The following is a 19,474-nucleotide window of genomic DNA, read 5'->3' as shown; positions in this document are numbered from 1 at the left end:
ACTGTTTGCTACATGCCAATGTTTCCTAAAAGATATCTCCAACTCCTTCCTTTCTTCCTAGATCTGGACTTATCAATACAACTTACCAATGGGCATCTCCACCACCTTGTAGGAACTGCACAAGTTCCGAACTTGAGTATCCTCTTCCCCCACCCAGAACCCATACTTTCCTCCCTGGTTCTCCTCCTCAGCAAGTGGCACCCACCTGGTGTCCAATCCATAAAACTCCTCTTCCTCACCCCACTTACACCAGATCTCCCCCCCCCAAAGAACTCTCCATTTTATTCACTTTACTTTATCCTCACTCCCAATGCCTTAGGCACCTTAACCTAAACTTTCCGTAGCACCTGACATTTTCTTTTGTGTTTTACTGTCTCCCACCCCCTACCAAAATGTGAACTCCATAACTTTTCTGTAAAGAATTATTGAATGGACACAATATTTAATTGTGAATAAACTTTCTATATGATACATGGTCATCATGTATCATACAGCGGAAACATTAGTTTTTGCTACTTACATTCGGTATGAATTAATCACATTACTCTCATCCTAACAGTGCTAAGGGGAGCTAACAGGAGAAATAAGAGTTTCACTGGGGGTAAAGGGAATAATTTGGGGCAATGGGGTAATTTACAGGAATATAGTTCTCACCAGAGGGTGAGACACAAGAGGGTGCCTGAAACAGCTGAAAAAGTTGTACCAGGCATTGGTCACTCAAAGCAGAAAAGAGGAAGACTAAGAGGTGAGATGGGGTTGCATAAAGGAACAAAATACTCTCCAATGTAACTCTGGGACTATGAATCTATAAGTGGAGAGTGTGGGTTTTGGGGTCTGACTGGCGAGGGTTTAAATCCTAACTCTTATTTGGGCAACTTGTTTAACCATTCTAAAGTTCTCTTCTCTAAAATGGACACAACAATGCATAATGCACAAACCATTAAAGGGATTAAATAGGGGCATATAGATAAAGCATTTAGCACAATGCCTTTTTCAATATTTTAAATGTAAAAAAGCACTCAAATGGTAGTATAAAAACAATTACTAGGCCAGGCGCGGTGGCTCACGCCTGTAATCCTAGCACTTTGGGAGGCCGAGGCGGGCGGATTGCTCAAGGTCAGGAGTTCAAAACCAGCCTGAGCGAGACCCCGTCTCTACCAAAAATAGAAAGAAATTAATTGACCAACTAAAAATATATATACAAAAAAAAAAAAATTAGCCGGGCATGGTGGCACATGCCTGTAGTCCCAGCTACTCGGGAGGCTGAGGCAGGAGGATCGCTGAGCGCTGAGCCCAGGAGTTTGAGGTTGCTGTGAGCCAGGCTGACGCCACGGCACTCACTCTAGCCTGGGCAACAAAGTGAGACACTGTCTCAAAAAAAAAAAAAAATTACTCTTTTTATAGTATTATCCCATATTATATTTTGTTAAAGTTAGAGATTTTTTTACTTTTTTTGTTGTTAAAGAAATGGGGTCTCTCTCTGTCACCCAGGAGTGCAGTGGTGTGATTACAGCTCAATGCAGTATGGAATTACTGAGCTCAAGTGATCCTCCCACCTGAGCCTCCCAAGTTGCTGGGACTGCAGGCATAAGCCACTGCACCCAGCACTTATTTTTATTTTTTACTTATCAATTATTTGGCTATTCTGAAATTTTGAACTTGCTTAAAAACAACAACAACAAAAAAACCAACAACAACAAAAAAAGACTTCCATATGGATTGGTACAAGGCATTAAATCAACAAAGGTAGTACACAAATCACCAGCTTACAATTCAAGAAAAAAGAACTTCTTCAGTGAATGAAGTAAAACGAACCTTTCTAAAGTAGGGCAAGATAAATGATAATAAATTCTCAAGTAATTATCTGTAAAATAAATAAAAGCAGAAATCAGTTTATGTCAATTGTTCAAACTCAACTCCCCTTGGAAAAACATCCTAACTATTAGTGTAATGCACAAGGCCTTGCAGAATCCATGCCCACCTCTCTGGCATTATTATTGCCTACACTCAGGCCATTCACAATTGTGGTTTACTCTGTCCTCCAGATCTTGGTGGGGGGGCCTTCTATTGAGGACTGTGCTCACATGTCACTTCCTCAGAGAAAGCCCCCCAGCCCTGTGGTCCCCAACTCCCAGGGCAGGGCCCAGCACCAGTCCATGTCCTGTTAGGAAAACAGGGCCACGCATCACCACCTGAGCGTCATCGCCTCCCCATTCCCATTCCCCCCTCACCTCCTCATGGAAAAATTTTCTTCCATGAAACTAGTCCCTGGTGCCAAAAAGGCTGAGGACTGCTGTAAGCCTATCCAAGCTAAAACAACTGCCTCTCCTCCATCACTCTGGAACCCTTTGCCCTGCTTTATTTTTGCCTTATATCGCTCATTATTATCAGAAATAAAATCATCTGTTTACTGCACAAGGTCTGCCCCATACAATGTTAGTCCCATGGGAGCTGGTCTTTGTCTATCTCATTATACACTCCATCCGGCCCCAGGGTCTAGAAACGTGCCTATAGCCACTGTGAGTTTAATAAATACTTGTTGAAGGAGTGGATTAGTAGCAATAGTAATAAGACTGCCCACTGTTCATAGTTGAGCACTTACATGCTGCACATTACTCAATTTATCTTATTAACAATACTATGAAGTTAGGTATAGTCATTACCCCCATTTTATTAATGCAGAACCTGAGGCTCAGCAAAGCTAAATTACTGATGAATCCAAGGTTAGACATGTAGTAAGCATGGGCTTTGAATCTAGGCCAAATACATGCACATACATATGCACGCATACACACTTTTTATAGGTAAACTGAAAACAAGAAGAATAAAAGGAAACAGGACAGATACCACACTACCCAACAATCCTGCTAGGGCTTAGAAAGGGGACTGGAGTGAAGCCTAGACCAATTTGCTTTCTTCTCTTTCTCATTCTCCTAAATAGAGCAACATGCCTGGCCCATCGTTAGAGCCAAGGCCCACCTACCAACACCCCATAACTCAGGATTCCTCACTGTGCTCAGGAGTTAACCACAATGCAGGGTCCAAAGATGTAGTACCTCAACAAATGTAACTGGAAATTATTCTTCTTTATGATAGTCAGAGCTTCAATCTATATGTTCACTTCGTAAAGGAAAGAAAAAATTAGCAAGTTGATGTTTTCAGCAGAAAGATCATCTTCCTATAGTTGCTTAAGAGTTGCTTAACAATTCAGAGACAAGAATGGAATGGTTACTTCCTTTAAGTTGCAAAGGCTATGGAGAGGTGTGCTATGAAGTAAGCTTCTTTCTTTTCTTGTCCACTCTCCCAATGTATCCTACAAAATTATATAATTGCAATCTACCAAATATTTCCATGGATATATAGAAATGTAATTAGCCAAATTACTTAGACTTTTGACTTATACAATTAAACGTCAGTAAATTGACACTCTATGACTCAAGATAATTAAACAGCTGGTACAAACACCCAAACTTGGACCCACTGCCAGTCATAAACTTAATGATCTTTGGGATATCAGTTGGCCTTTTGGTATCGTGATTTCTTTTTATATATAAAGAAATATTATAATTACTACTCAAATCAGAGCTGCTAGGCACAGTTTGATATTAATTCTTAATGAGATACTATGAATTGCACCTGATCTCATTTTAAAGTGAAGAAAACAGGACCTGAGTCCATGGTAATTATATAAAGTAGATTTGTAATCATTTATGTTTATGCCACTTAGGGAAAATATATAGGCAATGTGCATATTAGGGACATAAAATCTTAATGTTTACCTGATATATTTGGATAAATATGTCTCTTTAAAACATATATAACTATAATTATACACACACACACATCTATTTAGGTTTCTATAGGAGGATGATTATATTGATCCACTATAAGTAGACATGGGCTTCAAGCTATTTTCCAATAGAAAATATTTTAAAAAGAAGAAAATATCTAGCACCAAGAATGGAAAATTATGGCTATTTTACCATATTTCTTTAAAGAAAAAATGTTATTTATAAAACAGAGGTCCTCTTTTTTCCCTATCCAAGTCCTCTTCTCTTTTTGTCCTGTCCAGAAAGCTAGGGCTAATGTGAATTTAGAATGTGTCCTTCCTCTCCAAATTTAAATGTCTTTCTATATGTATAGGTATATACATGAAAATATGCCTAACTTTTAAAATTTGTTGTTAAATTTTGCACACATGTACCAAACTGTGCATCATTCAGAAATTTGCTGTTTTCCCATTCAACATCATAGTTTTGAAAGCTTTACCATGTTGACACGTTGATTCAGTTCATTTCTTTCAACTCCTGCATAAAGTTCCATCTTATGACTATACCATATTCAATGTATCCATTCGTCACTCGATGGCTATTCAGACTATTTCTCTTTTTCACTGTAAGACAGCCACAGTAAGCAAGTAAGCATCTTTGTACATGTCTTTCTGCATGTGTGTAAGAGTTTCTCTAGGCAGGTATTTACCTTAAAATGTAATTTTCAGACTATAGGAAAAGTCCAACTTAAGCCTTAGCACAGATTGCTAAATTGGTCTCCACAGTGGTTGTCTAGGTAATTGATTTGTAGGAGTTGCCTTTACTCTTGGTCTGGTGCACACCTGGACCACAACCTCAGCCTATTAGATGGTGGCAGTCTAGGGGCAGTCTGCAACCGCAAGAGATATTGCACATATGGAGTCAGTCCTGCTCTCTTTAACTCACTGAGTACCTCAATCAACCCAGCCACTCAAGGAGAAAGAGAAAGCAAACCAAAAGTGACACCAATGACTAAAAGCCCTGGATTCATTTACACTATCTTGTGACAATGGCCTTTTGTTCTGAACTATGAATAGCTCAATTATAAGTAATGATATTATTAATAAGTCAGCCTGGTAGCTATGATATAATATGGTAATATATTTCTTTGCAAAGATGTTATTTTCAAGGGACTATAAAAACCAAATTACTCCCTTTCAACTCCTGATCACAAATTCTTCTATTTTTGAGACTCTACAGCCTACAGTTTAATAATGAGAATCTACATTTGAAATAGCTCTGTGGGGCTTTTCCTATAAAAAGGGGTATCAACATCTTTGAAGGTAAAATGGGAAGGGAATAGGAAAATAGAAACCTATCACATATAAATAATAATAGCTGCAATTACAATTATTTAATATGCCAGTTATTACGAAGATGGTGGCTTATAGCCATCAAGCCCTAAAATACAGAATTAAGGAGTATACAAACTCTTTATATCACAAGATAGGTCATTTTCTTTGTAAGTACTATGACATGAACTACATGTATAGGATATGATCTACGTGTCCTCCATATATTAACTGAGTACTTACCAGGACAGGAATAATCCAGAATTGCTCATATTTTAATAATTCTAATGCTCTCCGGTTTGCATAAAATGAAAAATAAAATCCAGCAGTGATGGACTTGTACTGACCTATCCTCACAGTCTCACCCAATCACTCGTGTCTAAGAGAACACCGCCAGTTACACTTTTGGCTAAAGCCAAACCCAACAAAAGAATCTGAAATCACTAACTTTGTGTTCTCTGATTAGAAAAGCTATAATTAGCTCCATTCTCTAATACTCACTGTGTCAAACTAATAATGCCATCTCAGACCCCCCAACTGCACTAACATTTTTAGGTTCTGTGTGTCAAGACATCAAGTTATTTTTTTTATTGTACCTATGAATCAGAGAGTGAGTGAGCACATCTGTTTAGTTTTCTCTGAAACATTTAGGATTGTGTTAAATGTGAAATCTCTTAATAAATGTCTGTGCTGATAGGTCATGACCATATAGGCCTGCCGTATTTTCAAAGCAGTGCACTTAGAGATCCTCAGAGTCTCTAAATCTCTCATGCCCTAAAATTTGGCCCATTTAAAAGTAGAATCATCCTTAGATGACTCTCCAGGTGGTTAACATGTAAGCTCAGCTTTAAAGCCAGAGCATAAATGCCAGATAAACTGGAACCAAGTATTTAAACTCTTTCATTCCCACCAGTATGTAGTTTTGGGTTGGCCAGATCCAGAACAAACACCAATAAATGTCTATCTACTAGAGATTTCCTATTTTGGCCAACTTGGAATTTCTAGTTCATGGTCCATGTTTCATTAGCTTCTTTTTAAATGGAATGTACCATCACAGCTTTTCTCCCCTCTCCCCAGTTTTAGAAACTGCATGACATTGTCAAATAATTTTCTTTCCAGCTGAGATCCCAGTGAGTCATCAGGGAGATTTTACTCCTGATACATAGCCCTCCCAGTCACAACTATTTTTCAATTGGGTTTATGTTTCAGAAAGCTTGAGAGCTGTAGCAGTTGGAACTAGAGGTTTTAGCAGAGTAAAGTGTGCCCTTCTTTTGGATAGAATATTCCGCCAGGGAGTCAAGAGATCTGGGGGACTTCCCAAACTGTGCAGCCTTGAATATGCCCTGCTTCAACCTGGCTATCTTGTTGATAAATAGTATACTCTAATAATCTCAAGATTCCTTCAGAGTTTGTAAAAATTCTGTGATGATTAAAACTCAGATAAAGTTCAACAAGGCTAAATCTCAGCTTAGTATCAGGGAAATAAACCTCATCACAGGACAAGGGCGAAACCTGAAAATAATTTGATGGTGGCAAAATAACATCATTTTGGGGAAGTACTATTATGAGGGTGGGATTTTAACTTAATTCAAATCTTAGCTCTTTAATCCATAGAGCTTTTATAAAAGGAAAGGGGAAAAATGACCTTCCTTTTGCCCATTACTCAGTCAATTACAGGAAGCATTACTCTCTTCATATTACCATGGTATAAATTTGATTTCAATGTAATTATTCTAATGAGAGAAACATTGATAATTTCCAACTGACTCTGCAAATGAAATTGCTAAACCAAGGTACCAGAGAGGAATATGACCTTATGTTCTGAGGCACTCGTCATGAAATAAATTACTTTTCTCTTTTATGCATATAGAATGGTGCTAGTTATGTACCATCCTTAGGAGAACTGAACAGTTACTCAAATCATTCTCTATGTTCTGTGGTTCTGAGGAGTGCCAGTTGAGAAAGGCTAACAGAGTCAAAACAAAAAAAAAAAATTTGGTCCTTCAAAACAAGGTATGGTGTTTTTTGAATTTTCTTAGAAGAGAGAGATTCTGGAAAAGAAATATAAGATACACTTGAGTCTGCTAGATTCTACCTCTTCTTAAATACTGTGATAAGTTAAACATAACTAACACTCAGGTGCCATAGTACAGCACCACCACCAACAGTAACACTGACAGCAGCTCCTACTGCTTCTTGCACATTTGCCATCTGCCTGACTCCATGCAGCAGTTCTCATGTAATTATAATACGCCTATGAGGTAAGTATTGCCATCCAGATTTACAGAAGAATAAAACTAAGACTCAGCTCATGAAGCATACCCAAGATTGCCCAATAAAGGAAGGAGCAGAGGCAGGATGGAAGCCAGGATAGTCAACTCAAAAGGCCTCACTTAGCAAGCATCAAGGCCACCCTGAGGATGGATGGAAGACTGTAGGCCTGAATCCTCAGGCAAGCATAAAATGAGGTGCCTGGGCTATTTTATCTCTAAATCTATTTCAGATTAGCAGGCTGGAGTTAATTTATCAAAATGCATAGGATAAAAAAGAGAAAACATAAATGTCACTTCTTTTCACTATGTAATTTTGTATAAAAAGGACTAGAATTTAAAATAGAACACAAAACATTGTCTTTATGAAACAACTGCTTTTGAATGATATAGGAACTGATATTAGCACCCAAACACTCACTTTCAAAGTTGTAACAATAAAATTACACATAATGATATAATTGCTAACCCCTGTAGAAATGTTTAATTTGATGACCCAATTTCAGGAGTTATATTGTGGCTTTATATTTGTTTTCTTTCTTGCTTCACCATACTTTTGTATTATAAATTTTAAAAAACAATGAAATTGAGTTGTATAAAATGACTTCAGCAGAACCGTAAAATCTCCCTTACACTAAAAAGCAAAGAACCCAGTTACTTTAAGCCTGCAATCTACCTTCTTCGGATGAGTAAACTCCTAATCCACTGCAACAGAAGACTCATTTATTGCACATTTTTATTTTTTATTTATTTATTTTTCTTTTTGAGACAGAGTCTCACTCTGTTTCCCCAGGCTAGAGTGCTGTGGCGTCAGCCTAGCTCACAGCAACCTCAAACTCCTGGGTTCAAGCGATCCTTCTGCCTCAGCCTCCTGAGTAGCTGGGACTACAGGCATGTGCCACCATGCCCAGCTAATTTTTTCTATATATTTTTAGTTGGCCAATTCATTTCTTTCTATTTTTAGTAGAGACGGGGTCTCACTCTTGCTCAGGCTGGTTTCGAACGCCTGACCTCAAGTGATCCGCCCGCCTCAGCCTCCCAGAGTGCTAGGATTACAGGTGTGAGCCACTGCGCCCGGCCCTATTGATCATTTTTAAAACTACTGTTTAGCTATTGTTGAAGCTAAACTATCTTCTGTAATGCCTATAAGTGGCTTGACAGGTTTCCACTGGAATCTTCCTATCTCAGTGAAAAGCTGATGCTGTGACCAAGAAAAATCATACAGCCACAGTCGATTATGTATACAGCTCATTAGGTCTGGGTGGAGCACAAAGAGGCAGCAAGGCAGGTAGAGGAAGTGGCTAAACATGGAGAGCAGGAACCAATCAGAATGCAGAAAAGAAATTGCAATATCAGATATTTGTGGCTAGAGACTTTTCCCTAGATGAAGCATGTGCAGTGAGGAGCTCCTAGTGACCTTACCTGAGGTGGGATGCATTACCATCTAATTAGCATCATGGTTTTGACACCCCCATCCCCATAGGGTTTTCATGAAGGATTCTGGGAAGACACGTAGGTAAAAAGGAAACTTATACAACCCCAACCTGTTATGTAAACTGTTACATAACCCAACCTGTCAATCACCCAAAGGCGGGAAACGGCAACCAATCCCACCCAGGAGAGAGTGGGACAAACTAGCGAGCATATAAAAGGTAGTTACGTGCACTGAGACTCTGGGGTCTTCTCCACTAGCTAAGAATGATCTGTCTCTTCCACTGAGATGTACTTTCATTTTACAATAAACTCTGTGTGTGTGAGATCGCCTTGTATTTGTGATCACTCCATCCTCGGCTCCTCTCAGTACCAATACTCATTCCTGACACTGGGAACGGAGGACCAGGGAACATGGAGACAGACCTAACAGTCTGGCACAGAAAACACAGGCCAAACAGGCCTCATTTTACCAGTGCTAAGAAAAGTTGTTACATTTTACTTCATTAACTAGCCAGAGTATGTCAAATCACCAGTTTTTTACACACACCCTACAAAATCTAAAAGATAAAAATACTTCATTTTCTAATACTGATTAACCAATCAGTATTAGACTAAACCAATCTTTAAGAAGACAACTTTAGGGTTTATAAGAACAAAACCTTCAAAAATATAAAGGCTTCATCAGGTAGTACACTTCCAATTTAATATAATTCCATTCCATTTGACTACTTATAGTCATCATCAATTGGGGGGAAAAATTTCAATTTGACCAAGATGTTTTTGAGGGGGGATGTTAGTTGTTTTGAAAACAACAAACATATTGACCTTGCAGGCTTAATAATCTGTACACTTCTGACACTGTACTATCACCTGTATTTTTATGAGATTCAATGGGGTCTTGTAGTTATGAATAACATATCAGAAGACTGACAAACTAATAATTTTAAAAATGAGCTGAACTCCTAATATGACTGTTCTAAGCAATTGCCATGTTTTATCTCAGTTAGTCTTCATTCAAAAACCTTATGAGATAGGTGCTAATACTATCCCTATTTACAGATGACAAAACAGAGATGCAGAAAGTTCTATGACTTGTCCAGGGCCAACTGGCAGAGCCAAGCTCTGACCCAGGTACTCTCTGACTCAGCTCATGCTTGTAATCACTACATAATAATGCCTTTCATAAATAAAAACAGGAAGAAATATACCTCTGGGAAAAGCAGCTGTTTCCTTTCTCTTTTATTTCCCTCTCTCTTCCTTGTAGTCTGCTCCCTTTGTTTTATCTCTCCCTTGCTTATGTCTTAGGCCCACACAGGCTGCCTGGCTAGGCAATGGCACTGTGGGATGCTCAGAAAGTCAATTCTGAAGCAAGACCTGGAAATAGGTTACAGTAAATACCACAACACAATTCCCCACAACACAAAATATTCTCAAGCACAAGGATGCTTGCTTTAAGCAATAAACCACAGGCCAACATTTTAATAAGATCAGAAACTTGGAACGCTATCTTGGAGACAATTATAATTGATCTTCCTCAGCTCATTTCTCTGAGACCAAATGATTTCCTTGTTGGTCTTATGCATGTTCATGGTTTTAACTGTCTTAAAGCTGTATCCCCAATCCTAACCTCTCCATTAAGTTTCAGGCCTATAATAGTCAGCTGTCTGCTAGACATCCCCATCTATCTGCCTCAAGTTTATACTAAACAATCATCCCCTCCCCAATTCTACATCTCCTTTCTGAATTTCCTATTAGGTTTCGTGGGACTCCCACACCATGCTGGAAATGGGGAGCCTCTACCTCACTTCCCACATCCAAACCATTCTGTCAATTTTACTGCCCAAATCTATCCCTTCCCTCAATTTCCACTGCCACTGCTGCAGTTTAGGCTGTACCATCTCTTACTTGGACTATCTTACGAACCTGCTCAGTGGGCTCCCAGCTACAAAGTTACCCTGCCCATTGCAAATGAGAGTGATCATCCATATGAAAATCTATGGCCCTCCCCTGGTTGGAATCTTGCTATGGCTCCCTATTGCCTTCAGATGAAGTTTAGGTTCCTGACCCCTACATCCATCTGGGTTTCAACCTCCCCTGTTTTTTCCAACCCCCTTCTTTTTAGTGCTCATCCCCTGGATCCTACTAATCTGGGATTCTCTAGGCCTAATTGTTCGACTAAACTGAATAAATATGCAAGGTTTTGGTTTTTAAATAATACAGAGTAATACTTGTTCCTGTAAAGCATGTATAAACTATAATTTCAAGTTTACTATGAAAATCAAGTCTTTTAAAACATTTTAATTACGGTGAAAATCATTTTTAAAGAAAAAATAGTCATCCCTGAAGAAATTAGAAGGGGGAAAAACTATGTTCCACCATGTTTTGCTTTTTAGTCAAGAATTGATTTATTCTATTTCTACGTCTTCACTGTGGCAACTGCCATCAGAAGTCTTCCTAAGCAGTGATGGATGGTGTATGAGTCAGGATCTAATGAGGGAAACAGGCACCGCCCTGTCATAATTCAGGGATTTGGTCAGGTAGGCGACGGAAGAGCTGAGAAGCCACAGCACTGTGAGAGAACCACGGGCAGCCTACCTGGCCTAGGTTAGAAGGATGAAGGGAGGAGATGACGCTGCTGGAGCTCAGGGTCACCCACAGTGGGTGGAGCCATGGGAGAGATACAGCAGTTCGCAGAGACACTGCTGACAGGGCACCCAGGTCTCCTGAGCTGATGAGACAGGCTGAGGATCTTGGGGAGCAGAAGTGAGTGCAGGAGTAGAGAAAACTACAAAGAGAGAGCTGCAGAGACCTGCAGAAGGTTCCCCTGAGTCTTCAGCTGATTTCTGACCAGCAAATGCATGTAAAAAAAAAAAAACTACCAGAGGCCAAAGAACCACCTGAAAGGATTACAGGGAACAGTCTCCAAAGCTTATGAAAATATGCTGCATGAACTGGAAAGAGAGAAAGAAATGCCCTGGGTTTTTCCCTGTCTTCCTCCCTCTATTCCTCCTCTCATCTGTGCCTCTCCTTAGCTTGGTGGTTCTCACCTTGGCTGCACGCTGGAATCAACCTGGGAGCTTTAAAAAGTTTCAATGCCTGGGTACACCCCTAGAGAGTCTGTGTTAATTGGTTTGGGTGCAGCCTGGGCATTGTGAGCTTTAAAAGATTTCCTGGTGAGTCTAATGGTTGAGACTATTAGCCTGGGTTAGCTAAACCCAGGCACAGAGCAGATCCCGGGAAACACCCCATCCAGAAATCAGTGCCCTTCCATGCAGGGCAAGGAGAGCATCAGAGAGCCTGAAGGCCTAGGATCAGCAAAGATGCACAAAGAGGTGGGTAGAAACAAGGGAGAGGGTGAGAAGCAAAATTATCATAGACATGATCTTCTCTAAATCCTTCAGGCGGCCAGCTCAAATTGATTGTCCCAGCTGCAGAGTTTCCTCCCTGTTATAATACTTATTGTTCCTCCAATGACAAGACGTTTATCACATGTCCTCAGCTGAGCTGAAGCTCAGCAGCGTCTTGCTATCTGTTTTGGCTCTTCCTGCAGCACCCCATCAGGAAAGCCTGCTGTTCCTCCTCTGGCTGTTGGTGTCACATGTTTCCTCCTTTCCAAACTGACCAGCTCATACAGATACTTAGCTATTATTAAGTAGTAATTCATGAGTAATAATAGATAATATATTACCTCCTCTGGATATTTACATGGCCTTGAGTGTAAGAATTTCAGGGCAAAGTCACAGATTGAGTTTATTTTTTGTGTGTTCCTTAAAATGTAAATAAATGTCAATCAAATAATGCAGGTGATGGCCTAACATTGGAAAGTAACAATTTACAAATTATTAATATTTATTACAATTTTGTTTTATTAATAATTACAATCCTACTCATCGCTGTTAAAACATTCCACGAAGTGAAGATACCTTAAGATACATTTATATCTAAGTAATCATCTTTACATAAATGAGCCTAAAAACATGCTTGTTGTAAATTCCAAAGTACTGTGATTTCAAATCAAAAGAAATTTACTTTATATTTACTAATATTTAGTGGAAATATTAAGCATTATCCTATTTGCCTGAGAAAGTCATTTTCCAGAGAAGGACAAAATCCAAAGTCAAACATGAGAAATTGTTTTCTCTGTGTGTGTGTGTGTATGTATGTGTGTGTGTTTGGACTGACAGGTTATTTCCTGAAAAACTGGGCCCAAATTGTGAAACTGTTAAAATACTAAGTGGTTCAAAACTGGACGTGCTACTTTTAAAATTGTTTTCTGGTGTGAATTTTTCTTATTATGACTCCATATAAAAAGTTTGTGAAACTCCACTTCTGACTACATTAAGATATTTATAATTTTTACAGTAGTGCTGACTCCTAAAAACAAACTTCCAATAGGACAGTCACAAAATGCTGAAGAAATATACATGTATACATAAAGGCCACAGATAGATCCACCTTTGTGATCCAATACGAAATATATAAAGACCAATAATTCAGAGAAAAATAATTTCTTTTCACCAATCATGTAATGTATGATATTCTTCCAATGGAAATTTAAGCTATCAACACTGCACTTTTAAACCCCAAAATTTCAACTACCACCACCATCTGATTGAGCTCTCCAAATTCTCACCAAAAGAAATATATCCATTCTGAGTCATGTGTACATAATCTCAATTTTGTTATCAGATTCTTTTGAAAGTACTTAAAATAATGAATACATTTTGATGGACAGAATTAAAATTCAAAAGAGGTGAATGATCACATATTGATGGAATTCCAGCAGCTCATGGGAGCAACAATGTGACCACCAAAGCCATCTTCATCTATCACATCATTAAGTAAGAAAAGGAAGATGCTTTTTGTACATAAAACTAGAAAATTAAGATTAAGTGAACTGGAGGTTTTTATATAGCAAATTTTAAATAATATTACATAGGAAAGATAAACACAATTATAACCTTATATAATTATCAAAAGTAATAGTAAATCCATTAGGATTTTATCATGAAAATATTGTATATACCTTTTCTTAGCATGTGAAATGAACCTAACAATTTCTTTGAAAATAGAACCTGAACACATACATGTACTGAGTCAGGTTCAACTAATGTTGTTGACTTATTAAATAATGATATCTAGGAACTTCGCTTATTTATAAGACCTAACTGCCTTTTGGGGAATAAATGACGATAATTTTACAGATACTATTAACTGCAGTGAAATGTGCTCATACACCCAAGCTGAAGAGAAGTATCTAATTTATCTTGGTCAAGTTACAAAGCTCAAATAATGTAAACATGGCCTCGACAAGGTTAAACAGCCCAAGTCCTTAATATCATATGGCTCTTTTTCAGAATGCTCCCACTTAATATGCCTCAGGCATTCTGTGAGTCCAGGAACCATCCACACAGTGCCTGACTTTGTTTAGTGACAACAAAGGGGTCAAAGATGGAGAAAGAGAAGGAACAGGACACAACCTCCCAAAGCAAAACCAAACCAAACAAGAAAAAATATTCATAATTGTTTAAGGAAAAAATTGATTCCAGGTTGAAACTTTAAATTAGAAAATATTTTCCTCAGTAGAAAGCAAATAAAAAATAAACATCAATGTTTCTCAAATCTTATTGTCTATTTCTACTTTTTAATTTCTTATAGAAATAGCAGATTTAAAGATTACCACATACACATAAACACACATGGTTGCTTTCTTTTAGTTATGGCACTGCAAATTTTAGGGACAAACTTTTCTATGAGGCAAGAATGCTTAATCAAGTGTAGCTGGCTCCAGATTTTAGAACCAACAATAAAACAGAAAGATCTATAATGAACAAGGTGCTATTCAATCAGCTTCAGGCAAACATTAATGGTGACAAACATTATACAAGAAACGCTAGGCATTTCTTTTGACTAAAAGGATTACATGGGAAATTTTAGGTGGAAGAAAGATTTTTAAGCATCTCATAAATGCAGAGAATCACGTAACCATCAGAAAAAAATTAAGAACCTCCTCCATGTAATATCATCGATTAGGGATTATGTTGGGTTATATTACAGCCTTATTAAATATAATGGACACTGGCTGGGTGTGGTGGCTCATGCCTGTAATCCTAGCACTCTGGGAGGCCGGGGCGGGCGGATTGCTCAAGGTCAGGAGTTTGAAACCAGCCTGAGCAAGAGCGAGATCCCGTCTCTACTATAAATAGAAAGAAATTAATTGGCCAATTAACATATATATATTAGCTGGGCATGGTGGCACATGCCTGTAGTCCCAGCTACTCAGGAGGCTGAGGCAGCAGGATTGCTTGAGCCCAGGAGTTTGAGGTTGCTGTGAGCTAGGCTGACGCCACAGGATTCACTCTAGCCTGGGCAACAAAGTGAGACTCTGTCTCAAAAAAAATAAAATAAAATAATGGACATCTTCATCGCTATATATTCAAGCTCCATCTATGTCACCAAGTGGCTGAGAATAAACAAAGGCTTAAAAAACATAATCCACTTTATCCACTTAAACTCTCCTTCCTAAATGCCTGAGATGGGTGGCCTCTTTAAGGTCCATGGAGTAATGTATTTCTTTAAATTGGTGTTCTCCTACCTGAAAACATTTACTGTAAGAGTCTCTTAGCACACTGCTCAAGTCAACTGCAGATCTTTTCTGAGGGGTGAGAGAGAGCAGGCTGCCATTCTCTGTTTGTTTTGGATAAGCCAACTAGTTTCCTGACTTCCTTCCTTTTGTTTCTATTTTAAGGAGGAAGAGCAAGAGAAAGCCCCATTCCCACCCCAACCCTCCCCCCAACACAAATTATAATATCTCTACATGTGTTACAAGGAGGCATAAACTATAGAAACATAAAGTTCAATTGCTCAGGTGTAGGAATAGTAAACATTTTCTTACCTGATGTGGCCAATCAATTCAATAAGCTTGTGACTAAAGAAATAAGCTGTCAGCTCAGACACATGACTCAGGACTGAACAGACCCCAAAGAGGGTTGTAGTTCCATTCAGGTCTTCCAAATGCCAGTAGAGAAAGGTGAACACGAAGCCGTATCCGAAACCCATGAACCAAGCCACGAACAACACTGAGCCGTACTGCACACTGCAGAGCAGTTTGATTAAGTCCCAAAAGTTGAAGGCCTGCGAGTGGCTTGTGGTGGTCGGGGTGTCCTCAGAGGACTCCGTGGAGGTGTTCCTCTCCACCTGAGGGATCTCCACCTCTTTCCCTTTATTATCTTCATTCTTGAAGTGGTTGTAGCGGAACCGGAACTGAGTAGCCACGATCAAGGCCATGGTCATGAGAACACCAAAGACGATGAAGACGATCTGGTAGTTCCGGTACTCAGGGGGCTTACACCCCTTTCCATCAATGAGCACGTCTACATGGGTGTAGTCAATCCCGATGCCCACGGACAGCATCGCCAGGCCCCAGCCCAAGGAGCCCCACATGCGCTGCAATCCATAGCGGTCTCTGTGTTTTCCCAGATACTGGAGTGTTATCGTGTCTACAATCGTGACAGAAGAGGCACTGAAAAATTCTCCTATGATGACAACTACCAAGATCACCAAGAATATAGCTTCAACTTCCTGTTGATCATACACAAGGGTGACTTGGTCAGAAGGTAAAGATTTGGTGGTAGTGACAACAGTGGTTGTCTCCCTGGTTACATTTCCTGGGGGGGTAGGAGGAGCTATGCTCGAGTTCAAGGTCAAGTCCATAATATGGTGAGTAATTTCATGTGTCTGGGGCTGCAGAGTGGGTTCACTGGTCTTGTCTGGAGCTGCTGAAACAACAACAGCATCTGAGACGTTGGGCCCCGTTTCTAACAATGATGGCCAATAGGTAGTGGGCAGGTCCCGTTTCTCACGTATTTTTGGTGATATGGTAAGGAAAGAGGTAAGGGAAGCATTCGTTGGCAGGATGGTTACCTGCTGACTTGCGTTGGTGGGGCGAGCTGTCGGGGGAATCTTTGGTACACATCTCAAGGTAGCAGGTTTGACAAAGCCAATGCCCAGGTTGAATAAAACCCAACATAAAAGAGAAAAGAGCAGGACAATTTTGCCTTTTTTAAAGCGATCTGCAACTACACCCCAAAAGGGGGCACTGCAGAATTCAATGAAGTATCGAATACCTACTAGCAGTCCACTCTGGCTGGGTGACATTCCCAGCTGTTTATAGTACACAGGCAAAAGCGGGTAGAGAGAGCCATAGGCAGAGTAAAAGAAAAAATAAAAGACCTTGGAAATTAGAAGATCGTTGTTGATTTTAACACAATGTTTCTCTATCCAGTCTATTTCCTCCTCAGGAATAGCAGCTGTTTCTGTGGAGGAGGGTGTTTCATTTGAAGGTGGTTCTGGTTCCCTGGAAATGCCATTAAAGGGATCAGCGAGCACATATTTTCTCTTCTGCTCCTCTTCGTCATCAGTTAAGATAGCAACTTTATCATCTGCCGCCATGGCTTCCCGCCACCATCAGAAAGTTTATGACCTTCAGAATTTTGATTGTTGATCTGTAAAGTAAAATTTAAAAGATGGCTTAGTAATGACAATCATAACATGTAAACACAGAACTTCATCTTGCAGGAAACTAAGGAGTTACAAACTGTAGCTAAAATAATAATTGTGAGAGAAGACTCTCACCATTTATCACTTGCAGCCACACAATACCAGTAAAGAAAAATCGCTTTTAAAAAATGGAATACTTTTTGTGGCTACTGACTGGCTAATTACATCTTCCAATGTCAGGTTTATAGGTCAGATTCATTCCCAATCTTTTCATTGATTACCAGGGAAAATGTGCAAATGATAGGGATTATGTCTAAACCAAATACAGGAAGTTGAAAATAAACACTTTTCACAGTTTCTTGGTTTTACTCTTCAAACAAATCCACTGCATTACGGAGTCTAGAATTCTTTAGGGGAAAAAAAGGAGCTAAAACCATTCAGTTTCTGAGGAAACATAGATTACACTTTAGCCACAACCACAAATGTAATGAGAAAGAGGGAGCCAACTGTACTTCTGCAACTGAAATTGGTCACTAGTGACATGACAAAGACATCCTGATAAGGAAGTAGTCTTCACATTGCTAATACTATATACATTTCTCCAGTTGTGCTTTTATAGATTACAATTTAAGAAAATATCAGGAAAAAAGTAGCAGATGACTTTTATTGAGCATTTACTCTGTGCCAGATAACATTTAAAGATCTTTACATGTATTGATTCATATCCATCACAATATCCTATGATCTTGTCCATTTAACAGATGAGAAAAATGAGGCAATAAAACTTTAATAAGTGTTGGGGGGAAATGGGCATTTATTGAAACCTTAAAATCTGTACCCCCATAATATGCCGAAACAAAAAAAAAAAAAAACTTTAATAAGTGGCAGAACCAGGATTTGAACCCTGATATTATGGCTTCGTGACATATGTTCTAATACACAACACTAAAATGACAAATGCCACATTTTGGATAGTAAAATGCCACTAAACCTTTTAATTTAAGAGACAGGGTGTTTCATATAAGAGATTAGCAATATATCAATGGATAAATTTATAAGAACTGTGCCATATTCCATCAGAATTTTCCTTCCATTAAAGATTAAATCAAATAAAGAGTCAAAAGGTCTTACTTATACCAAGATTTATCATGTCATTGCAATGAACATATTCTGATGGTAGGAGCTGTATACATTAAATACTTGTTAATTCCTTTCACATTCTCTACCAGAGAAACATATCCATTCCACTTGCCACCCATTTTCCCAAAATGAAGACTAACATTCTGAAAACCTCCCAAAATTATGCTTGTAAACATTTTTATCTCTATAAAGCCAGGAAACCAGTGGAAACACAACTTAATGAGGCCTATGTAATAAGTCAATTTATCCCCAAAAGCCAGCAGTCAATTTCACTATAAGCTTTGAAAATGTTAATGTGTTCTTTTTATAGGATAAAAAAAATTTTTTAACTGAGGTAACATTCACATAACACAAAATTAACCATTTTAAAGTGAACAATTTAGTAGCATTTAGTATATTCACAATGTTGTACAACCTTCACTCTATCTAGTTCCCAAATCACGTTTTTCTTAATGGTGAAAGGAAAACATTTTTTCTCTAAGAAAACTTGAAGACAAAGCAAAATACAATCATTTCTGCCTAGTTATGAAAGACTTTCTTCAGTATTCTATACATACTTTCCCTTCATCATTAGTGCCTTCACCTATCCAACTCAGTCATTCCAATTCCAATTCTTCACTTGAGAAGAACAAATAATTCCCCCGTGGACTTATTTTCTAAATTCATTTAATTCCTAAGCTCAAAATTTTTAAAATATTCATTTGTGTTTAAAATGTATAGAATTGCACGATACTTTTGGGTGAAGAGGGTAGATTGAACACATCTAGTGATAGGGAAAAACCCCCACCCCAAGGCCCCATGGTTGAACTCACTGCTAATTGGATACTTTTTGAATCCCACTGCTGATTGGATGTAAAGCTTGTTGCTGACTAAATACTTTTTGAATCCCACCGCGGATTGGATAACTCCTCATGCTCATAGTTGATTGGCTGTGTGTAACGCCAAGAAGTATACAAAACCGGAGGAGAACAAGGAAGCAGGGCTCAGAATTTGGTGGCATGCCCCTCTGAGCCCACCAGGAGAATAAGGC

General features: G+C 38.8%; 1 protein-coding gene across 2 annotated transcripts in view; it reads right to left on the bottom strand.

Moving 5' to 3' along the window:
* The window catches only part of MFSD6 (major facilitator superfamily domain containing 6), an 80,891-nt gene that overhangs the window by 38,408 nt on the left and 23,009 nt on the right, over positions 1 to 19,474 (bottom strand). For both annotated transcript variants that reach the window (XM_012776885.2, XM_012776887.2), the window contains exon 2: positions 15,701 to 17,309. In XM_012776885.2, the coding sequence (XP_012632339.1) occupies positions 15,701 to 17,256 (1,556 nt within the window). In that variant the 5' untranslated portion in view covers positions 17,257 to 17,309. The remainder of the gene's footprint in view (positions 1 to 15,700; positions 17,310 to 19,474) is intronic.

The sequence above is a fragment of the Microcebus murinus genome, chromosome 8 (assembly GCF_040939455.1).
Source record: "Microcebus murinus isolate Inina chromosome 8, M.murinus_Inina_mat1.0, whole genome shotgun sequence".
Taxonomy (NCBI): Eukaryota; Metazoa; Chordata; class Mammalia; order Primates; family Cheirogaleidae; genus Microcebus; species Microcebus murinus.
This window is presented reverse-complemented; position numbering and strand designations above follow the sequence as displayed.